We start from the raw sequence: 24,743 nt of genomic DNA on the forward strand, positions 1-24,743 counted from the left end.
TTGAACGTTATTGAACACCCTGAACAAAATGATCAATTTTGCCTTGCTGTCAGCTTGATCAAATTTCTCGTGTTCATCAGCATTTGTCTTATGTCTTGTGGTGGCTCCATTGATCACATCCCGAACTTCTTCAAATTTGAGTTGAGTTTTGAGTTTGGTCTTTTATTTTCGTGCAGAAATTGGGAATTTGGGAGAAGAAACTTTGGAGAACTTCCTGCTATTATATCAGCTAGAGATGGATGCTATTTGTCCTATTTCTACACCTTGAACAAGATGATCAATTTTGCCTTTCTGTCAGTTTGATCAAGTTTCTTTTGTTCATCAGCATTTGTATTGTGTGTTGTGGTGGTTTCATTGACCACATCTCTAACTTCTTCAAATTGAGTTGAGTTTTGAGTTTGGTCTTCCATGATGGATAGTTATTTCCATGTAGAAATTGGGAATTTGGGAGAAGAAATTTTGGAGACTTCCTGCCATTATATCAGCTAGAGATAGATGCTATTTGTCCTATGTCTTGTCGCTCAAGTCAATGATTCATTGCAGAGGTGAGAAAAGTAATAAAAGTAACCTTTTAATGTGACTTGAGTTGAGTAAAACAAAAATAACATCCTTATCAAATGGCTTTCAGACAACCTTTAATGAACTTACTATAGACAGCATATTTATCATAAAATTATTCTCTCTTTATGCCAAACTTTACACCACTGCTCTTAACACCAAGTTATCTAGAGAGCTAGACAGGAGAGGTTGTAGGGCTAAAGGGCAGGCTGGTTTTTGAGATGACTATCAAACTATGGATCACATCTTTACTGAGGGCTTTTATTGAGGAGGCTAGGCATCACGCTAAGAAAGTATACTGCCGTTTTGTGGATTTCTGTGAGGCTTTTGATTTTGTTCCTAGGATGACCTTATTTCAGAGACTTAGAGAGATCAGGATCTCAGATATGCTATTGACTGCTATTATTAGATTGTATGAGAAGGTGACTGGTAGACTCAGGACTCTAGAGGGTTTTTTTGATCTGATTCAGAGCACCATTGCATGAAGCAGGGCTGTCCTCTTTCCCCTACTTTGTTCGGATTGTATATTGACGAGCTCGAGGATTTTCTTGTGAACTCTTCGGATCTTGGTGACGGGTGTTATTTGTATCAAGTTTTGATCTCCATTCTCCTTTTTGCTGATGATGTTGTTCTCCTGACCTCTTCTCCTGATAGCTTACAGAGACTCCTTAACGGTCTGGCCTCTTTTTGTGACTAGCGTCAACTTGTGGTCAATCTGGCTAAGACTCATGTTATGATCTTTAACTTTTTAAAGACCTCTCATCTTCATTTCTTTTTCCAGGGGTAGGAGGTTGAGATCACTTCTTCATATATGTATCTCGGAGTTAAGTTTTCGAGACCCCACTTCAATTTAGACCTGCTATTCAATCCAAAATTAGTATGGGCATGGGATCTTTGGCCATGATTGAGAGACAGTGCTTCAGACGTCATTTTAAGGACATTTTGTCCAAGCCGTCCCTCTTGGACTCCTTGGTTAGACCGACCATTCTTTATGGCTCGGTGGTTTGGGGGCCTTCTCTTCTTGCTTCTGATTGGGCCTCTATTGAGCATGTTCAAACGTTGGTTTTACGACGCATCATTAGCTATCACAGACTCACTCCTCACAACATTGTCCTAGTCAAGTTTGGAGCTCATCCTTTTAGGCTTGTGACCATTTTTGACTTGATTTGGTTTCTCCATTGACTTCATGGTTTAATGGATTTTGATGTTGACTGTCATAGATACTCTCATTTGGCATACTACTCTTCTGTTCAAATTATGAGATCCGACACTAGCACTAGATCTCGTTGTTGGTATGCCCTAGCCACCTCTCTGTTGGGTTCAATCGGGATCGACATTGATTGTCTCCCTCCATTCCAGTTCCGTTGGATGTTCTTGCTCATCTCCTTCCCTCTTGTCAGAAGTTAAATGAGTATGTTAGACAGGATATCTACAGGCAGTACATTATCACTACTTGGTGAAATCCTTCTGGTGGATTATGCCCTAAGATGGCATTTTATGCAGAGCATTTCTTGCAATTCAGAATGGTATTATTGTGCATCCTGCTTATCTCTTGTTTACCGCATAGGTTAATTAAGAATTGCACACAGATAATGGACACGAACACGAACAGCAGAACTCTTATTATTATTCGCATATGCCAAGATATTACATTAGGTTCTGATATGATATGATCTCCTAAATACAATGCTTCCCGAAGGGGTTATAAATACTTTCCGAAGAACTTTTCCGAAGGAGTCCGTCGGCCACATACAACATGTCGCTACATAACAAAAACCTTTCCGAAGGGACCCATCGGCTGATACACAATTTCCTTTCCGAAGGGACCCGTCGGCTGATACACAATTTTCTTCCCGAAGGGACCCGTCGGCTTATACACAATTCCCTTCCCGAAGGGACCCGTCGGCTGATACACAATTTCTACCGACGACATCATCCCCCCCAAAAAGAAAAGTCGTCTCCTGACGACTATTACAAAATCTCTGAGATAAATCAACAACCAAAATACATTGACTGACTAACTGGTCTTCAACACTGTCACCTTAGCCAATCTGACATCTGACCCTGATAGCCACCTGTGTCGCTTTCTGCCTTCCAATTCCAGGTGCACTGAACCAAGTGTCGCTGTACTGCCTTCAATTGGATGATCAACTCCTCCCGAGCTCTCTACGCATCCACCAAGACAGCCTCACGGCCAACACCTACTCGCAGTGCCTCTGGTACACAGACACTCCATGCTTGTAGTAGCTCCAAGTCTTCTCAACTGGTCAGACTCCCACGACTGATATTCGCAACGACTGGGGGTCCAGGGGGCAACGCCCTCAGCGACATCTAGGGCAGCGCCATCGTGAGGTCCTGGGGCAGCGCCTTGGGTGCGCAGGGCGGGGTCGAGGGGCAGCGCCCCTCGCCGCCAAGACCAATTTAGCACTTTGAAACCCACACAAAACTACACGGAACACACCATTTTTGTCATTTTTTGCCGATTCTACACTTTCTAGCAATCGTTGGTTCTTCCTCTACCCTGTGGCATCATCTGATACTCATTCTGAGCATTCTTGATTTGTCGACTTTTTTTTTTTTTTATTTTTTTTTATAGAAAACCTCCTGTCACCCTTCTGTGCTACCAAATAGCAAGTAGAAGCCGTATGCCCAAACCCCACTCTTCAGAATCTGTAATCTTGCAGTCTGTACGGTGATTTCAATAAAGTCCGTACGTTAACCTTCTCAGGCTATTAAAATCCGTACGGTGGTCCCAATGTTACAATATGTAGCTCTTTAAAAATCGTACACTGCTAAAAAAATCATACTATACTAAAACCGTACATTAGCCTTCAATTAAAATCCATACATTGCATTAAAAATCGCACTACAGGAAAACCGTACACCTTCAAATATGAAAAACCGTACAGTGCTACCTTTTCCTTCAAATATGGAAGTCGTACGGTATTCTTCCCTTCAACTATGAAATCCGTACAGCACTTTTTTTCAAATATGGAAACCGTACGGTATTCTTCCCTTCAACTATGAAATCCGTACGGTAATGTTTTCTTCAAATATTGAAACCCGTACACCAAAAAGAAAACCGTACACTGCAAGAAAAAGCCGTACTTCTCATACTTTATAATATGCAAAAGCTGTACTTCCTCCAAAACCGTATGGTGAACAGTTAAGAATCCGTACGGTGCTTTGTTTCCAAAATCCGTACAGTAGCTCCCAACTCAAAAGCCGTACAACTCAAAAACTAAGTGAAAACCATACGGTGAGCAGACAAAATCCGTACGGTACTTTTTTTCATTCTTTTTTTTAAAAATAATTTTTTTAAAATAATTTTTTTATTATACATATATTTTTTTCAATTTATTTATTTTTTCAATAGCAAAGTTAGTTTTCCCTCCGACCGTCGGCATCGTCGGTCTGCAATGACGAAGGGGTCACCCGAAGGCCATTCTCTGACGCAGAAGTCTTCCGGCCGTGGTTCAACTTCGAGCCATTCACCGCCTGAGGCACTTCCTGTCCATCCAAAGTCCATAATTCTATTGCTCTATTGTCCCCTACTTCTCAGATCTGATACGGCCCAACCCACTTAACTTTGAACTTGCCTGATTTGATCTCATTCCGGTTGTTGTACTTCAACACCCACTGTCTGAGTTGAAACCTGCTACGCCTGTTCTATGTCATCTCCATATTGCCTAGTTTGTTCCCGAAGCTCGGACTCCGTCAGCTGCCCCTTATGTCCGTTAATAACACATTCACTCTGTACTGCTACAACTTTTATTGAACCATTCCTCTTTGTTGCCTGTGCAGACCGTATCGTGTGTCTTCCTTGCTGCTGGTACCTTTCTGCTATATTTGTGGTTCAACGTAATACTTTCTTTCGGCGCAGTTGTACAGTAGAATTTTTCCTTCTTTTGGGTTCGTACTGTATGTTCTGTCCTTCAGCTTCAGTCATATCCGTGTTTTCTTCTTCGGCTTCTCTGTGTTGCTTCGAAAATTCATTTCTTCCTTCGGCTTCTCCATGTTCCTTCAAACATTCATTTCCTTCGTCGGCTTCTCTGTGTTCCTTCCGACATTCATTTCCTCCTTCGGCTTCTCTGTGTTCCTTCGGACATTCATTTCCTTCTTCTTTCTTACCTTTGTCGATCCTTAGCATATTACAACTTGGAAAGAGCTCGTAATCCTCTATCTGCCAGTGGTAAAGACCATTTACTGAATCCAGATCGTCATCTCCTTCCAATCGTAGGACTCCCTCCTGATCGGGTTCCATACTCTGCCTCCTCTCATCATCTTCTCCTTCAGAATCCGATGATAGAGCTTCTTCTCCAACCATCTGAGTGTGTAGATCGATGACATACTTCCGGCCTTTGCTTTCAAGTGATAAAGTATTTTTCTTCCAATCGTGTTTTGCCTTAGCTTGTATCAACCACCCCCGGCCCAGAATGGCATCATATCCTCTCTGCCTTAGAGGAATCACAACGAAGTCCAACAGGAATGGTTGTGTTCCAATTGTCACTAGTTGCGCTGTGAGTATTCCCAATGGCTTGATTCCATGTTGATCGGCTGTTAACAATTGGAAGGTAGGTGGCCATAATGTCGGCTGTCCCAACTTTTTCCAAGTATCCTCTGGCAGCACATTGACACCGGATCCTCCGTCCTCGATCGTGTCCGTTAGCACAGTCCCGAGAATGCCCATTTCAACAACCATCGGATAGCGTTCAGATGAAAGAGCTAACAACATCGAGTCTTCTGCACTTGTAGCCCCCTGTTTCTCCTTGTCTTGCTCTATGGGTTGCTTAGCACTCGAAACTATATTTGTGAGGGCCGTACGGAGTTGAGGCATAGTGAGCAACAGATCATTTATCTTGACGGGTATCTCAGCTTGCAATATTTGCCGTACAATATTCTGTTTTGCACAGTTTCAGACGGAGGTACTTGGCGGGTCCTTCAGGTGTGCCGTTTCTGCCTGTGCTGCTTTCTGGATCTCTGCCCGTGCTTCCTCCAGTCTCTTTTTTTATTCCGCCGGATCAGGGTAGAGCTTCGCCTGCTGCCGTGTGATAGCCAGAACTTCTTCCTCATCCGTCCCGACGGCAATCAAGTTTACTTCGGACTTCGGGCACTTAGTATCATCATGATCGCTAGGTCCACACCATCGGCATAGCAACTTCGGTGTGTTTGTCGTTGTGCACTTTCGGGCGAAGTGACCCCACAGATTGCATGTGCGGCATTGAACAATCGGTCGACCATTCACATCATACTGAATTCGGCTCCTTCCGCCTATATTGTTGTTGCCGCCATTGTTGTTATTGCTGTTGTTGTTTTGACCGCGCCGATTGTTTCTGTATCCGCCCGATGTGGCACCTTCCACACTGGTGTTCCCGTTCCCTCTTGACGGGGATGCCTCTTGTGTCAGGAACACTTGCTGTGGTGTTCTTGTTTTCAAGTTGAAAGGGCATTCCTTTACCGGGTGTCCCATAATCTGGCAAATCTCACAAAATTGATCTTTCGGGCATGATCCCTTCATATGGCCTTCTTTCTTGTACTTCGTACACCATAGGTCATTTCCCTTAGTCTCCTTGTTCATGTTTTTGAACTCCCTCATCATCCGAAGCATGTCCTTCTGAAGAGCACGAACTTTCTTGCTGCTGCCTTCATCGTCGCTGCTATCTTCTCCCAAAGGCTCGTCGTCATCTGAATCGGATGAGCTGGTCTTCTTCTTCTTTGTCTTCTGTTCACTTTCAAGATTCAATGCCCGATTGTATGCTTCAGTATATGTCGATGGTGGCACGATCTTCATCTTTTTCCGCAGCTTCGGGTGAAGGCCTTCAATGAACCATCTTTTCTGGAGCCCATCTGCCGGCTTATTCTCCATTTTACTGATTAAGTCCTTCAACCTCCTGGCGAAGACCCGTACTGTTTCATTCTTCTTTTGTTTGGTATTGAATATCTTCGCTACAATTTCATTATCGTCGCACAGAAGTTGAAATTTTGCGATGAACTCCTCCTTAATGTTATCCCAACTGTTTAACTTTTGTGGATCAGTATCAGTAAACCAATCAATCGCAACACCTCGTAGGGTAGCGGAAAATTGTCGGATCCATTTGTTTGCATTTGTTATGCCATTTGCCCTCCAGATTGTTTCACATGTTTTACAATGTCGAATGGGATCAGCTGCTTCATCACCATCAAATTTAGGCAACTTTTCCTTCGGACCTGCCATTATCACTGTATGTTGAGGGTTTTGTTGTGTACTTGCATGGTTTTGCACTCCCGCACTGTTTTGAGCACCCGCACTGTTTAGAGCTCCCACGTTGTTTTGAACACCCGTGCTGTTTTGCACACCCGCACTGTTTCCAACACTCACGCTGTTCTGCATACCTGCGCTATTTCCAACACCCGAGCTGTTCTGGGCACCCGCATTGTTCTGCACACCCGCGTTGTTCTGGACACCCGTGCTGTTCTCTGCTTCCGTGCTGTTTGGTGAAGAAGAGGGTTCGTCAACCGAAGCTGTTCGTTTCGGAAGTATATCTCGGACGAAGAGGTCACTCCACACTCGTGCTCCTTCGGCACTCCGAGCCGTGCTAGTCGATCTCCTTCCGTTAGGATTCTCTTCCCGTGGCGTATGCAGGTTCAGAAACTCCTCCCTCGCTTCTTCCACCAAAACGAGCCGCTGTCGAGTCTCCTTCAACAATCCTTCCGCGCTCTTTTTTCTGTCGGCAATCTTCTGAAATCTCCTTCGACGCTCTGTCTGCTGAGCCAAAATTAAATCTTCTTGTGCAATGCGTATGTCATCCTTTTCCTTCAACTTATTCTTATTCTTGTTCAACTGATTCGGCATTTAATTCATATCCGCCTGCCTACGTACTAGGTCCATCGGGCAACTGCGCCAAATGTTTACGCATAGGTTAATTAAGAATTGCACACAGATAATGGACACGAACACGAACAACAAAACTCTTATTATTATTCGCATATGCCAAGATATTACATTAGGTTCTGATATGATATGATCTCTTGAATACAATGCTTCCCAAAGGGGTTATAAATACTTTCCGAAGAACTTTCCCGAAGGAGTCTGTTGGCCACATACAACATGTCGCTACATAACAAAAACCTTTCCGAAGGGACTCTTCGGCTGATACACAATTTCCTTTCCGAAGGGACCCGTTGACTGATACACAATTTCCTTCTCGAAGGGACCCGTCGGCTTATACACAATTTCCTTCCCGAAGGGACCCGTCGGCTGATACACAATTTCTACCGGCGACATCTCTATCGGCATTGGTGTCACGCCCTTCGATTCTCTTTGGGCTCATTCAGAGTTGGTTCTCATCATCTTCGGATCTAGACTGATCACCATTTGGACAGAGGATCGGGTTTGTAGATTGTGTACTTTGGCAGAAGTTGAGACTGAGACCCATTTCTTATTTCGTTGCTCTATCTACTATGAGATTAGAGGGAGATTTTATTGTCTTTTCAAAGATTGTTTCTCTCTTTCGGAGTTCTTTAGCTATGTTGATTAGTGGTGTCTTGCACTTTACCTTCGGGAGGCCACCCAGCTTCGTGAGCATACCCTTCAGTTAGCCACATCTTAGGACCACATCTTAGACCAGCTCATCATCGCCTTTTTCTCCCCTTTGTCTCAGTCACGGAGCATGAAAAGGCCTTCCAACATCACTCTTTCTAGATCGGTCAGACATTGTACTAGTCTTCCTAGGCAGCGACACTCCTCCAGCGGGTCTTGGCGGTGATCTATCTTTTTGGTTTGTCCACGATTATATCCTTCTGTGATTGACTACTTTGTACCAAGGAAGGATTCTTAGTCCTGTGGTTCTTGGTCTTGTGTTTTTGTTTTGTTTCTTTTCTATCACCATTTGGTGATCCTGCTGTTGCCGGCTCTTCTGTTTGTATGCTCAGTCCCATAAACCCTTGTGGTTTTTTGTTGGACATTAGTATTATTATCTTATCTTATCTTATCTCTCTAACTAGAGACCTTATTTCGATATATTTCAATTCGAGAGCTATATAGTAACAATAAACAAAAACATAGGCAAGAGCCTACAACACAATGGTAACTTGTGAGCCTCTTATGTGGGAGGTCTTGGGTTCAAATCTACTTGACCTTAACACTTGATAATAATTAATTTCAATACATAACTATAATTAAATAATTAATCTAGGCCTCGGCCATTTATCGATCAAAAAATACAATAAACAAAAACATATAAAAGAAAAGTGTCAGTACCTGCAGATTTTTTCTTGTATGGTGCCTAGATGTGTTTCTGCCCTTTTCCATGGTCCCTACACTTTGCACTTTGCATACAACATTAGTGCAATATGCTGACCTTCCAACTCTTTTCTAGTAGTCTATGTCATTAATTGCAAAATGCCAAAAGCCTGACAGAATGTCCCGCTATCATCGTCTACTGCATACATACTCTTTTCTGAAGATGAAAAAACTGCAACATGGTCCCTTTATATGACACAAAAAATATATATCTAAATCATTTTATTGTATGAATGTATGATGCTTGATCAAGGATCAATGCCAAATGTCAAAGATAAACATTATCAGTATGATTTTAAAGAAAATCATCACAATTCATTTTTCCAAGATCTGTGACCGTATCCTATGTTTTTCCCTATGGGTCCGTGCCAGAGTCCCCTCGATCCATAGGGATTCTCGACTGGTCTGGGCCAGGTCTATGCAGGGCCTGGATTTGACCCTGTGGGTCTGCCTAGATTCGTGGTCCTCAGATCTGGACAGACCCACAGGGTCAAATGTGGACCCTGCACAGTCTGGAGGCATACCGGTTCATGGGTCAGACATGCGAATCTAGTAATGTAGATTAATATGGGAGCTACTATCATCGGCTGCATTTGACATATTATTAATTAGATGCCCTTATTTTGTCTTCTTTTGTTGGTTTGAATTGTATGACAGACCAAAACTAAGTTTGTCAAGCCTTGCCTCCTTAGTGTAAACCTTTTCACCTTATCCTCCTACGAGTCACAAATAATATTATATCCATCATAACATCTTATCTATATGGTATGACTAATAATGCTTTATACTAAACTGTCTCTTGCAGTGGATTTTAGGAACTCCATGACACCCTATGCTGGTTCATAAAAAGCTGCTGATTCACAATTAGAAATATTATACGTAAACCTGCAACCATTTTAAGCACACAATAGAAAATAAGTATATGCAGCAATAATATTAACTCTGCACAGATTAAGCTGCACCAATAATATATCTTTCTAATTTATAGATCATGAAACATTGAAACCTTACAAATAAATCTGGAAATATAAATATTACTGTTGATGTTTTGTAAATTCTGTTGGATAAATCCTATGAGACACACACAAACACACACATATATAAAATACTATTAGGAGAAATATATATACATATATATAGTTACAATTGTCATAATATTAATCTCTTAATAATGAATAGACATGTCCCATGAAGGGAAATGTCTCTCCTTGCCTCATTTTCAATATAAAGGCAAGAGAGATAGCTGCATTTGAAACACACAGAATTTACAAACAGTGCTATTACATTTGCAGTGAGCACACTTTAACATGGTAATAGAGCCAAGTTCCTTCTATAAAGCCTAAACAGCTTGAAGATAGATCTACTGAGCATTGTTAAATAAGGAGCAAACATTTCAGAGAGGACGATCCCTAGCAAATGGTCACTGTTGAATAAGAATATGGATGAATCTTAGGCATCGAATAGGGAAGGAAAAATCAAACACGTTTTGACTATACCGTCAATATGAACATGCACAAATGTTAAGAGTAGAAGATACCAAATCAACCAAACAAGGATGTGATGAATAAGCCATCAACAAAAAAATATCATTACATCTGTATATGCACAGAAAATAGAAAAAGAGATATCTTGGATGCATCTCTGTAATCATTTAGCAACTTATATATGAAGATTTTTGACAGTGACAAATATATAGAGACTTTTCGAACAGGTCAATATAAGCAGCAATTGTGATCATAAGTAGCAGCCGATTTCATATTATACAAAAGCCATAATCGTATAGTGACTTCAAATAGATGAAGGTGTGATAAAAGATGAAAAAACAACAGTTTCAGAACATTAAGACACAAAATCCTCATCTAGGCGATTATCAAAGTATTTTGTTCAAATTCATTACAAACTTTAAATTGAGAGAATATTCTGATATGTACAAGGGATTGTTTACTGATAAGCATTATATGTGCAACAAAGGATGGTCTATTGATAAGGATTGCGAATTTGATAATGAAGGTGTTTTGGTTAAGAGTCCACTCTGTAAAGTGAATTGGGTTGCAAATTCTACACAACATTAAAGGAAACAACAAAGGCAATAAAACTGTCTTGTGTGCCGCTAATAATAATGATGATGTTGTGTTCATGCGCCAAGGAATACGAGTACTGAGAATCAAGAAAGGTATAGAGATATGGAGCAATGGATTCAGATTCCACTAAGGAAACCCTAAACCTATTCCATCAGCCATTGGTATAAAAATTTAAAGGCTATCCTGACAATGGAATGCTACACCAATAAAAAGCATCCAAGAGATATATGCTGATATGATTCATCAGGAGGCCCATTGCAAATGTTATACCGACTTTATGATACATACCAATGAGATCTTGTCGGTCAAAGTTACGACGATATGTAAATTCCACAAATGGTGTTAATTTTCATCAGTTTAACTCATGACTATTGGGTAGTCACTAAATAACATTCGCTGATGATCTGATGGAAATTACAAGAAAGGATAAGAAGACATTGGAAGTGGAATTCAAGATAAGGAGAGATTAGTATTTTCTAATTAATATATCTTGAAAACTACCTTTGTTTTTTTTGTAGTCAATCTCTTATTTGTATTTCTATACATACTATAAGAGCTATTTGCCTTCATGTTTTCCTTTCTCTCTGAGGATGTTTTTGCTGGAAAAGAAGATTGATATCAGATTCAGAGGGAGTCTGACACTTCATTAGAGGCAACCTTGTACAAGGAGGTCAAAAAAGTTGATATTAGATTCAGAGGGAGTTTGACATTTCATTACAAGTAACCTTGACTAGTAGGTCAAAAGGTTAGTGTTCCTTCATGAAGGAGAAGTTCCAAGTGCAATTGCTCGTAACACATTCTTCTCTATGAGAGAAAAGTGTAAGGTGAAAATCCTTATTCTCTGATATGGGTCATGGTGGATGTTATGACAACACCACATGAGAGTATATATGGTGACTTCATGTAAACTTTTGATGTCATGTGTGAATGGGCCTGCCCCCTGTGGACATCACGAGGAAGTGACAACTTCAAAATGATTATTGCTTGTATTTGTTAAAGTTATTGGAAGGTGATGATCTTACAATCACTTTATCTTCTATTATGATGGATATCTTATGATGTCTAAGTAGATCATGATAGATTATATCTTGCATGGTGGATTAATTTCCTTAAACAAACCATGAATATAATGTTCCTACGGTAAGTATTATTGAGGATATGTGTGCACATACCTTACGAACATTTTGTGAATCGATGTTCAGGAGGCCATTACTCAGAGTACTTGGTGAATATGACATGACATCATCTTGAAGAGGCCATTACTTTGAGTACTTGGTGAATATCATGTGACTTGATATTCAAAAGACCATTGCTCAAAGTACTTATGAATATCATGCGAATTGATGTTTTGAGGCCATTACGCTTGATTTAATGAATTGATATCAAATTTTATATATCTTTGGATCAAGTATATTCTTAACATGCCATTCTTGATATTATGCTGGGGTAATATCATATCCTATGTTTATCCTCTCTAGCTAAGAGGGAGTGTTGATGTTTTGTAGCTTCTGTCAGATAAATCCTATGAGACTAGTCTATTGAAGATAAATATATCTTAAATACCCTCAAGAGAAATTAATATAATAATGATTCAAAGATATACACACACACAAACACACATAATCAATTGTCATTATATTAATCTCATAATAATGAATAGACATGTCCCATGAAGGGACATGTCTCTCCTTGCCTCATTTTCAATATAAAGGCAAGAGCACTCGCTGCGTTTGAAACACACAGAATTTACAAACAATGCTAGTACATTTGCAGCAATCACACTCTAACAATTATTAACTAGAAATCCACAAACCAAACTGGAATCTTCCATTCATTCTGGAACTTTCTGCACAAATTCCAATATCTAGAAAATTTCCAGACACATCAAACCACTGAATACTGGAAACATTCAGCACCAATGTGATCTTTGAATGGAATATGGGATCCTCTATAAGTGAGGGGTTTAATCCTTCAATCATGTACATAGAGAGGCTTTTCCTCCTTGGGAGGTAATCAATGAACATGAGATCGAAGCTATTAGAAAAGTCAAATCGATGAATTATTTAGAAACCCTATTTTCACCAGCCAAGCTCCTTTTATGATCAGGTATTCAGTAATTTAAGTCACTTTCTAGAAGTGTACAATATACTTTTTAATTAGATTTTTCAATTAACTCTTTTGGTCTACTGACCCTAATTTTGAAAACACTTTATTGGACCTTTCTTTTTAATAATAAAATAATACTAAGTTGTCCTTCTAACAAAATAAAGTCATAGGGACAACTCTGAAGATATTATTTTTATTGGTTCCTTAACTTAATTAACTTAATCCATTAAGGGAATATAACAAGATGTAAGCTAAAGGTGGAAACAATAAAATGAAGAGAATGATAAGATGGGTTGGCAATAACCTAAAAGTAGAATGATGATATCATGATATTATAAATTTTATATTGGTATAAGTAAAAATAAAAAATAATTGAGAAACAGGTAAAGATGATTGAGTTTGAAACAAGATGAAGGGTTTAAATTTCATAGAAAGATGAATTAAGAATTGAAGAAAGTATGGTAAAAATGATAATAGAAATGGTGATAATAAGAACAATAACAGAAGTTGTTAAGTGGTGAAAGTAGACAAGGGCGAATAGAAATAGATAAATGTGAAACAGCCATCTTGCATTCCATTGTCCAAGAGAAGGGGAGAAAAAAAGTTTTGGGTGTGGGAAAAATATGCAGCCAAGAATAATGAAAATTAAATTAAGCAATAGTAACTTTCAATCTCTATTGCTAACCATTTCTGTTTTCAAGGCAACTAAACTTATTTCAAGTAAACAATTGATTTTTTTCCACCAATAATATAATAATGCAATCTCTTTTTTGCTTAACTATAAACATTACCTTTTTGATGATTAAGATTTCACGAACACAGTAAACATTTATTTTAAAATAGCTTTAATGCAACACAAAAGATAAACATGACACACAAAGGCCTAGCCACACTTTTTGGGTTTTAATAGCATATGGATTTCAGAATCATTACTGATTTGGATTCAGAGTAATACAGGGATTTTATGAGGCTAAGAAATGTGAGATGGCCAAGCAAAATCTTTGTCAACTTTCCAAATACCAGACATTGGTTTAATAATTCAGAGTAATACAGGGATTTCATGAGGCTAAGTAATGTGAGATGGCCAAGCAAAATCTTTGTCAACTTTCCAAATACCAGACATTGGTTTAATACCTGTTAAGTTTCCTGCACACTTAGGTCAAACATTAGGCTAAGCTACTGATTCTTCTTGGAAACCCACGGGTGCGGATTTTGATGTGGACGGGTTCCAGATGCATCCAGAAGCCCTGTGGAAGCTGGCCGGAAGCCAGCCACAGGCTTCCAGCCAGCTTCCACAGGGCTTTGGGATACATCCAGGAGCATCCGTGGGCCCAGTGGCCAAAACACGAAGACTGATCACAGCATCCTAATATGTTACAAATGATCTTATACATGCTAAAACTATGATGGATGTACAAAAGCCACTCCGGCATCATGTCTCTTTACATTTACAGAACATTATGCACCATCAGACTGATTCCTTTTATAGTTATTAATACTTAGTATTAGTTTGTCTGACCCAAACTCCAAGGCACTGGATAAATGTTCCAGATGATTAAAGCACAACATTTATAATTAAATCAGAACTTGCATCAGGACAATCAAAGTGTATAAAGCAGTAGCATTGTGTCAGTAAGAGTATAATTCTGGAAAAAACCAATCACAGAGTTACATTAGAATCAACTTTAAGACCATAACTAGTATATGGAAACAAGGGATCGTATTCATGCTGCACCTCTCAAGCAAAAATCAAAGAACATATTATAGGAAGCTGAAATTAATAATGACCAATATATTCCATATTCAGGCTTCAAGAAAATTTCGCTAAACAGTGAACCAGGAAAGCCAAAACTTTAATGTAATTCTGTTCAGATTTTATGTTGGACAAGCACATATTGATATATCATATGAATTTTGAAATATCTTGAATTTTGATAAAGGATTAAGTATCATATTAATACTATCAAATGATTTGTTTTTGTATATTTCTTGCATTTCTTTGCATGTATATATCTATACACACACACACGTTTCCTCCTACATCCGCATCCAATTTGTTTTTTCTCCGCATCTTGTATCCGCTTCTGGAATCCACTTTGGAATCTGCATCTGAGTCGGTAACTTAGACATTAGGCATACCTCCTCCATATAATAAATAGCCAAAGCAACATAATTAACCAGCAGGGTATAAAATCATGATCCGAAATCATGACATCTACTGCAATCTTCTATGACTAGCATAATCCAAGAATGATTTGCATAATCCACAATCACACAATGCTAAAACACTGGAATGATCTGACATTTATGGGTACAGCATATGCATCTCATAATCAATGGTCAGAAATTCCTTTCGAAACACCTCAATGGTCATACAGACATAGCCTCAAAAGCATCCAAAATACACCATCACAACACATTGATGGACAGAAACACCCCTAGCAAGTTGGGTTGAAGGATCATATAATATGACTCACATATGCTAAAGAAGCACTGAAAATAGCATTTATTACATGAATTAGAAAGAACACAAGATGATTACAATAGGGGCCGTTATTCCACATCAAAGCCAACACTATGTTGTGAGCAGAGAGGAAACCCTAGATTATGGTTGGAATATATTAAGAGATGTACTTTCTAGTTAAATAATTGAGTGAAGCGGATATTGGGGAAAGGGGTGGTTTATCACATTTGATAACTTTAAGAACTTAAAATGATGAAAAAGTGGGATATGGATCATACATGATTAAAATGTTCTATCTTGGTTATAATTATAATCTAAGTCATGAGGTTTGAATTCGAAATCAAGTTCGTCGATCATAAAATTTGGCAAGGGCAAAAATTTGGAAAAATACCAACATTAAATTTAATATATATAAATTTATTAATTTTTAAATATAAGTAATACTTCCACAAAATTGTCAAAATAGTTTGACATTGCTAAATAATTAAACTAAATAACTCAATATTATTTTAAAATAAAATAATATTATTATAAATAACAATATTATACTACATTCGATAAAATTTGGATGAAGTTCGGAAAGGGTAAAAATTTGCTGAAATTCAAACTTAATGGATGAAATGCAGCGTATCCTGTGACTTAGATTATAATCAATGAGTTACCAAGTTTCATCATCTCCAAAATAGAGATAGATCCTTAGAAAATTGGGAAAATAATTTGCATGAAATTGTGACTTGCCCCAAAAATAAAAAATTTTGAGTGATAATTGTGATTTTATGATAAACTTCTTGTTAACAACTTTGACCATTGAAAGTTACTAATTAAAAAATTCTTGATTTTATTGTGGTTTTGGTGCAAAAGACTTGCCATTCATGATTGAAGTGTGTTTCTTACGATTTTTTTGTTTTTTTCTAACCTTATCTTTGAAAAAGTATTTGTGTTTTGTTTTACCAATTCATTCCTGGGAATCCTTTTTGCTACTAGAATGTCTTGTCGACATTAAACTTTGTTTAATTGATGCTATGCTGTTCTTATGTGTTCTCTTTCTTCAACATCTGTTATACCTTGTAAATTTGTCACAAGCTGCAGCCATATGATGTTGGCCATCGTAGGTATGTGCCTTTTCAGCTGCTAGAAAGGGTGATTTTACCTTATTAATATCCTGCTTATGATAGTTATTAGTTCTAATGCATTTACAAAGAGACTAGGGAAATGGCATGGACTCATAAAATGAAAAATCTTCAAATATTGGCTGAGAGCTTTTCCAAAGTTGGACTTGGCATTCAGCATGTGGATGTCTACCAAGTAAACAAGCTGGTTGCAATTGAAATGCCTTATGCAAGAAAACATAATGAATACATCTGAAACAGTTGTATCAGATTTCTGTCACTGGTTATGCAGAAAACTCTGACATCATTAATGGTAGGTCCCCATATGACGTGAATGCAATCAATTCAAGCTTGAAATGAACACTTGGTTTGCAATCTGCATTTTTTGCAACAGATTTAGAATTGGAGAGATCTTCAAGTAGGATTTATTTCTCAAGTGGATAACTAATTATTAAAATGTGTGGTTATATATGATCTCGTAAGACTTTTTTATCCCATTGTGAAAATGCAGGCAGAGAAATTACTGATGAAGAAGCAAAAGCAAATTTCTTTTCAACAAAACAAAGCAAAATCTAGCAAATTGAAGAATGCCAAGCGTTGGAATTGAACCCCCAATTTTTTTATCATGTCGATATATTTACCTATGCCCCTACATGGCCTCTATTTATGTTCATAATATAAATCTATACCAGTAGGAGGCATAATATGCTCCTAAGCCTCTTGTACAAGAAAGCCTATTTTGTGGTGGTAAAGAAATGTTTTGAAAAACAAATGCAAATTCCATTATGTTATGTCCAGACCAGTTGTACAAGTCCTTGAACAATGAAAGATTAGTGGAGTAAATATATCAAAAACTATACATGTATCATGATTCCTGGTAATATTGTATCCAGTCTTTATCAAATCCGTCTGAGAATTGTTGGGCCATGCAATCACAAACAAATATTTTTTAAAGAATAAAGAATATTTGTTTGGTATTCAAGCAAAATTATTGCTTGTGAATCTTTTGTTTGATTTCAAGAGGGCTTTATTTGAAAACTTCTTGCCACACATTTCTACAAAAATGTTCATTTTGAGTAGTTTTCACGGTCAAGTTCATTCAGCTTTGAACAACATTTTGTGAATTCCTTTCAGATGTCTGTACCAACTATAGATTTTACTATATAGGGCTTTCAGTTTTGATTGCTTCATTTACTTTGTAGATCTGGAAGTAGGAACACACAAATCTAGTACAGGGGTGAAACATGTAGGTATTTTGTAACATTTACTGAGAATATAATGGATATCCTATTAGCATTCAACTATATTAGTGAAAAGACAACTTTTTGTGTACGTAAAATTGAAAGATAACTACATAGATTTGGTTAAAGGAAGACAGATAATCTCAAATTACTCGATGAAATGCATCATTGAGAAATAGGGAAAAATGATTTTTATGGTTAGTTTGTAAACCATGTGTTGTGATAATAGATTGCTATCTTCAGAGGTTTGATTTTGTATATTCCTGATAATGTAGATGACAAAATAAGCTATAGATAAATTTAAAGGAACTTATGTTATTGGAATACCGATGTTAAAAGATGAGATGCAATAAATGGAGGGTAACACCAACTTTATGTGAAGCGATTGTGTTTTATTTTTGTAATTGTTTTTGCTAAAATTAACTAGGACTAATCTAACTGATAAATAACGAGCTAAAATGTCAGTATCACTAAATTGGGCCCTCAAAAATACAGGTTAAAGATTGATACTACTTCTGTCAACTGGGCATAAAACTGTATCCCGATCTGAATTTCCATTTTGACTCTAGAGAGAATTATTTGAACACATCTAGCATCATTTTCTGAACACAAACACATTAGCAATCCATAGTGATAATTGAAAAATATCTTAGTAAGCAAAAAACCAAGTCCACACAAGGCTTTTTAGGATTATATTGTTCTTAGCATTTGTAAGTCTCTCTCACCGAACATGTTAGCATGATGTAACAACCCTTCTTTAGAAACTTTTTAACAACTGGAAATAATATGCAATGCACTTTCTTTTTCACTTTTTGTTCACGTAGTACCTAAGATGGGCAGAGTAGAGCATATGATGTTTATAAAATGCATTAGGTGACAAGCCAACCAATACTACTCATTTGACATAGTGCTCAAACAACATTGAGAGAGGGAGTTCACAACCATTTGTTCAACAATGCGAGATTATAGATGCCTACTTATTTAGTAAGAAAACTTAATATAAATGATAAATGTAACTACTTGTTTAGTTGGGTTAGTAACAAACAATCTGTCCATATATTTAGTGGGTAAATACGTGATAACAACTTATTTAGTGGATGAGTACATAAATTAATGAGCTATGCTAAACACATTGGTGTCCATTGTTTACAATGAGACATCAAAGCTTTGTCAACATCATGGAACTTCTACAAACCTTCAGGAAACATGGACAAGCAATGAAATCATAAACCCAACAAAAAGTAAGCCTTTGGTAATAATATCAAAGATTAAAGGCGTGGTATCATTTTGTAACACCTAGAAAATATAATAAACAATGGGTCTAGAAAACAAGATAAACATCTAGAAAACACCTTCACTTATGCTACAATAGGTCTAGAAAACAAGATAAACATCTAGAAAACACCCGTACTTATGCCTAATACATTAATAATCAATCATAAGAAAAGAACGAAGCATACACAACCTCTACAATGACACACTAGAAGAAGAGTATATCAGATTGATAAACAATCAAACTTGTGCAAGTCTAAGATTGGCCATATTTGCAACATTTGCTCTTCAAATAATGGTCACTAACATTACCAAATCTCATGCCAATCTATCAAGAGCCACTCCTAAATAGTATTTTTTCGAATTTTCTTCCTACAACATGGGCTTGCCCTAGGGAAATTTTTTTCTCCTACCCCATGTGCATTTTTTGTTTGGTCACATCACGATTGTATTTTTGTTTAGCATGCACGTGATTTTCACAGTTGTTTCTCTCTAAGACCTGTGCTCCATTTCTTTGGTTCGATCAATCATTTTCATGGTTGTTTTCTTTACCTAATAGCCTGTGCCAACATTGTTTTTTCTTCCCGCAACCCTTTCTACGTTTCTAGTATGCAAAACAATGAAATTTTTGCTTGCGATTTGGTGTTTTTGGGTTCATTTTGTTTTTCAAGAAGACAATGATTTTGCTTTATTGGACGCATTCCTTTATTTTCTGCGACATCTTTCTTGCAACTTTTTTCTCACAAACAAGCTAGCTTCTAGGGTACCACCTTACAAAAACAATGGCATATATTTTTGCATTTCAATCGTCATAACGGTCAATTTTTTAGTTACAGACTAGCCTTTTATTTGCCACTAGGGTTTTCTTCACTCCTTTGACGACCTTTCTGCATTTTGTCAATACTTGCAGAATGTTTTCTTTAGGCAACCCAAGGTTTTTAAAGAAAGACCTTCAATATTTTAGTTGGATTCAATTTTTTAAATGTATATTCTTGGTGGGTTTTTCAAGAGGTTTTCTGGGTTTCTCTCAATTTGTTTTGGGTCTTCCAACATTCCTACATTGGGTTCCATGCCCATAAAAATATTTTTCTACCTCAAAATTAATACATTATTTTTCGCTTTAGTGTCTTTCATTACACAATTTTGTCTTGAAAGTCTCATACATCGATATTTGTGTTGCCATACGGTCAAAGTTCCTCATTTTCCCAATGACACCTCTAACAAATATTTTTCTTGAGGAGAGTTAGAAATTTCAATGGTAGAAACTACAGTACTTGGATATTTTCCTTGAGGGAGTTAGAAATTCAATGGAAGAAACTACAATAGCTAGAAATAGTGAATGATGATCTTTGAATACACGTCTTGACAAAATTGTTTTGGACAAGATTGATCATCTTGAGGATGAAGGCTAGAAGCATAGCAAAATTGATGAGTAAGATCAAGAACCTATTATGTTTATCAAACTCTTAGTCATCAATAAGCAATTGTTGTAGGCTCTTTTTGGCTAATAGTTGCAAATTTTGTTTGTATCTAAAAGTATTGTATGCAAACTCTGATAAGAGTCGCAATTTCTTTTAAATGAACATGCTCTTCACAATTATGATGGATGAAAGAGTGCCCTTGAAGGATCATCTCAATAAAATCATGGACATTCTAGATCAACTAGAAATAGTTGGATGAAAAATGGAAGAAGACATAGTTGTGATCTCTTTGAAAAGTCTAATTTCTTCCCACGGGCACTCTGTTGAGACTCTCAACATTGCTTCAACTAATGTTGACTTGAGGCTTTTCGATCTTTGCACAAATGCTCTTACAAGGAGATCACTAGAAACAACAATTCAACAACGGTACCAATTCATCTTTGTGAGAATAAGCCTTCACAACTAACTCTCCCCAATCTTCTTAGTAGACATTCTTTTCTCCAACATCAATAGGCTCAAAGAAGAGCATTCAATGCAACTATTGCCATAAGTTTGGTCATATGAAACTTGAGTGTCATAAGCACTTGGCTATATAGACCAAGTAAAATGGTTCACAACATAAAGCAAATGTAGTGGAGTACAGTAAGCAAAGAAAATTTGCCTTTTACAAATTCATGGCTAAAAGACCTACAAATCATGTTAGATCTTCTGCCTAGTACATTGATTTTGGTGCATCCTGTCATTTCACTTGTCCCCGGGATCAATTCACAAATTTTTAACTGTTCTTGGTTTCAATTATTTTTAGAGGAGAAGAGCACATTGTTGTTGCAAAGGGTACTAGATAGATTCAATCTAGAGGGAGGAAATTGATTTTCCTTAATGTATACTATGTTCCATGAATGCCAATCTTGTCTCAATCAATCAAATTGTAAGATACTCTACTTGGCTAGACATGACCAACTCACATTAATATAGCATCATTGATCAAGAGACATAGTTTGCTATTGCCATGGGTTGTGAGGATCACAATTTATTCAAACTTAATGACTCTGGTGATTCTCTAGAGCTTGTCATGGTATCCAAGCACTCCTTAGAACAATTTGGCATCAATGATATGGACACTTAAATGTGCACTATCTTTCTCAACTTTTTTGGGAAGATCTTGTCATTGGACTACCATACTCATACCCAAAACCTCGGAATTTTCAAGGAATGTTAAGTTGGGAACTAGACCATGTTTTCATATGGTGACTCTTGGAGAGTTTCTAACTACAACTAACCAATTCATGTTGATATTTGTGGTCCTATGACTACTACTATTACTAGGTCAAAACATTTCTTACTTTTTCTTGATGATTTCAATCATAAAATGTGGGTGTATTTTCTTCATAAAAAACCAAACATGTTTGTTTGGTTTCAAAAGTTCAAAGCATTTGTAGAAAAAGAGTTTGGTCAACATATTGTTACTCTTAGAACTGTTTGAGGGAGAATTCCATTCTTTTGTCTTCTCCCATTTCTGTGAACATGGCATAAAGCTCTAGTTAACAACACCCTATACCCCTCAACAAAATGGTGTCGTTGAGTGGATAAATTGTGTAATCATTGAAATAGCCAACTATATGCTTGAAGATGAGAGTGTTTCAAAGAAATATTGGTTAGACACAATTATCTTCTCAACTGCTCTCCTTGGTAGCTATCAAAATGAAGACTTTGAAAAAGGCATAGTCAAGCTGTAAGCCCAAAACTAGTCATCTCAAAGTTGTTGGCTCCACCGCTATTACTTGGATGCTTGATGCCAGGTATTCTAAGTTGGATACTACAAGCCAAAACTCATGCTAACCAAATACAATGATAATAAAAAAGCCTATCGACTTGTTGGCATCAAGACAAAGCATGTCATCTTTAGTCCCGATGTAGTCTTTGATGAGGAACACGAACCATTTCAACTCTCTCCTCTCATTTTGGATTTTGATGATCAATCTCTCCAAATTCAAGACTTGGGTGCCCGTCTCATGAGGTCCACCTAATGGGAGGGATTTAGTTGTTCTCATTCCTACATCTTCATCGGTTCCTTCCTTCCCTGGATCACATAGATATGCAATTACACCACCTAATTTTCCTTTGGGTTCATCCAATCTTCTATTTGAAGAAACTAATCTTGTTGCACTTCCTACATCTTATGTTGGTACGTCTACTATTCAACATAAACGGTGGGCTGATATGTCATGATGATGAGCTCATCGCAAGTAGAATTGCTCACAAGATGAGAAAACTATATGATTCTAAACTTTTCTCTCTTGGACAACATTCATATTGTGTATAATTTGCAAACATAAACACCTAAGGGCAAAGAAGCTATGGACTTTGAGCACCACAATTCGTTGAAGAATAACTCTCACGTTTTAGGGAGGAAATCTAGTTGGATGTAAATGAGTTTAGAAGGCTAAATACAAGGTTGATGATACTTTAGATAAGTACAAGGCTTGCCTCATTGCCAAAAGATTCTCTCAGTGTGAAGGAATTGATTACGAGGAGACCTTTGCTCCCACAACAAAGATGAATACCTCAGATTAGTCCTAGCCATGACAATTTAGTGTGTTTGGAAGGTCCATCAAATCGGAAGAGTGCTTTCCTGAATGGTGAGTTTTAGGAAGAGGTCTACATGACACAACCTCCTAGATTCAAGGTTGCTTATAAAGAACACCAAGTAATCAAACTAATGAAAATAGTCTATGACCCAAAATAGGTTTCTTGCGCTTGTTACATGAAAATTGATGAGTACCTCACAAATCAGAGTTTCCAATGGAGTCCTTCAAACTCAGATTTGTATGTCAATACTATTGGCAATGATATTAGTTTTTTGGTTATATATGTTGATGATTTGATAATCATTAGCAGTTCAACATCTTTGATTTAGAGAATCAAACATAATCTAGACTAGTCTTTTGATATGACCGACCTTGAGCTTCTGCACTATTGCTTAGTTGCCAAGGTTCAACAACACTCTCATGGCATCTTCATCTCCCAATCTAGGTAATCATGGGATTTGCTAGACAAATTCAGAATGCAAGACTTTAAACTTATGTCTACATCTATGGAGTTTGGTCCTAAGTTATTAGCTAAATTTGGTTATGTAGTTGAGAATGAATCCACATTCAGGAAACTAGTAGGCGGTTTAATTTATCTCACAATCACTAGATCTAATCTAAGATTTTTAGTGAGCTACATATCCTACTTCATGCCAACTCCTACTTCAAATCATTAGGATGCAATGAAGCACATCCTACACTTTGTCAATGGCACATTAGAATTCAATATCCTTTATGGATGAACTAATACACAAAGTCCAATTGGGGTGGCTTTTCTCATGACAAAAAGTCCATTTCTTGGTATGTCTCCAGTTTGGGAAGAAGTGCTATCACTTGGACTAGTAATAAGTAGCATGCTATATCTCTTTTCTTGACAAGAGCTGAATATAGGTGAATGGTAAAAGTAGTTTGTGAGGTAGTTTGGCTTTGAAGGATGCTTTTAGGCATTTACATGTCTCAAGAAGGAACCCTCTTTTGCTATATTAATCAAAGGTGCTCAAACTTGGCAAAACTCCATTTTTCCATGATTAAACTAGACATATTGACATTCATTGTCACTTCATTCACTAGCTAGCTAAAGACGGATCTCTGAATTTGCAAAATCTTCCTACAATAGACCAAACTATAGATATTCTGATCAAGTTCCTACTTCTAGAGAAGTTTGTTAAGTTTAGAGGGTTGTGTATTAGAATACTACCACTGTAAGATCTTGTTTATTATTATTTAATGCCCAATATTGTAAATCTTGTAAATATTAGATTCTTTTTAATTCTAATAATTGTCTCAAAACATAAACATTGTCTTTGTAAACTATAAATGAAAGTCTTGTTTATTCATTAATTCACTAAATTATTTGCAATTACTTGTATAATATAAATATGAATTAATTTACAATGTCTTTGGAATATAAAAATTAACATGTTCAACTTTTTTCTTGTAGTATGCAAAGCATAAAATGTGATAAATGGTATAGGATTTGAAAAATGTTATAAATATTTTTCACTTACTCTATCAATCATAACTTTAGATGTAAATAAATTAAATAATAGTTATTTATCAAACTTAAAATTAGACCTAAAATATATTGGTGGAAAGCTGAAATCTTTTTAAGAAATCCTTTT

At 37.1% G+C, this 24,743-nt stretch overlaps 1 protein-coding gene and 1 pseudogene across 3 annotated transcripts in view; one reads left to right on the top strand and one right to left on the bottom strand.

The window, feature by feature from the left end:
• The window catches only part of LOC149536352 (hydroxyphenylpyruvate reductase pseudogene), a 75,154-nt pseudogene extending 59,298 nt beyond the window's left edge, over nucleotides 1-15,856 (bottom strand). The window contains exon 1 of the transcript XR_016356773.1: nucleotides 15,504-15,856. The product of XR_016356773.1 is annotated as a hydroxyphenylpyruvate reductase pseudogene (transcript). The remainder of the gene's footprint in view (nucleotides 1-15,503) is intronic.
• Nucleotides 1-17,587, top strand: part of LOC149536351 (ABC transporter F family member 5-like) — a 108,952-nt gene extending 91,365 nt beyond the window's left edge. For both annotated transcript variants that reach the window (XM_089802980.1, XM_089802981.1), the window contains one exon: nucleotides 17,111-17,587. In XM_089802980.1, coding sequence (XP_089659106.1) covers nucleotides 17,111-17,206 — 96 coding nt within the window. In that variant the 3' untranslated portion in view covers nucleotides 17,207-17,587. The remainder of the gene's footprint in view (nucleotides 1-17,110) is intronic.
• The last annotated feature ends 7,156 nt before the right edge of the window (nucleotides 17,588-24,743 follow it).

This window comes from Cupressus sempervirens, chromosome 10 (genome assembly GCF_028749045.1).
Source record: "Cupressus sempervirens isolate cs-2001-9-10 chromosome 10, ASM2874904v1, whole genome shotgun sequence".
NCBI lineage: Eukaryota > Viridiplantae > Streptophyta > Pinopsida > Cupressales > Cupressaceae > Cupressus > Cupressus sempervirens.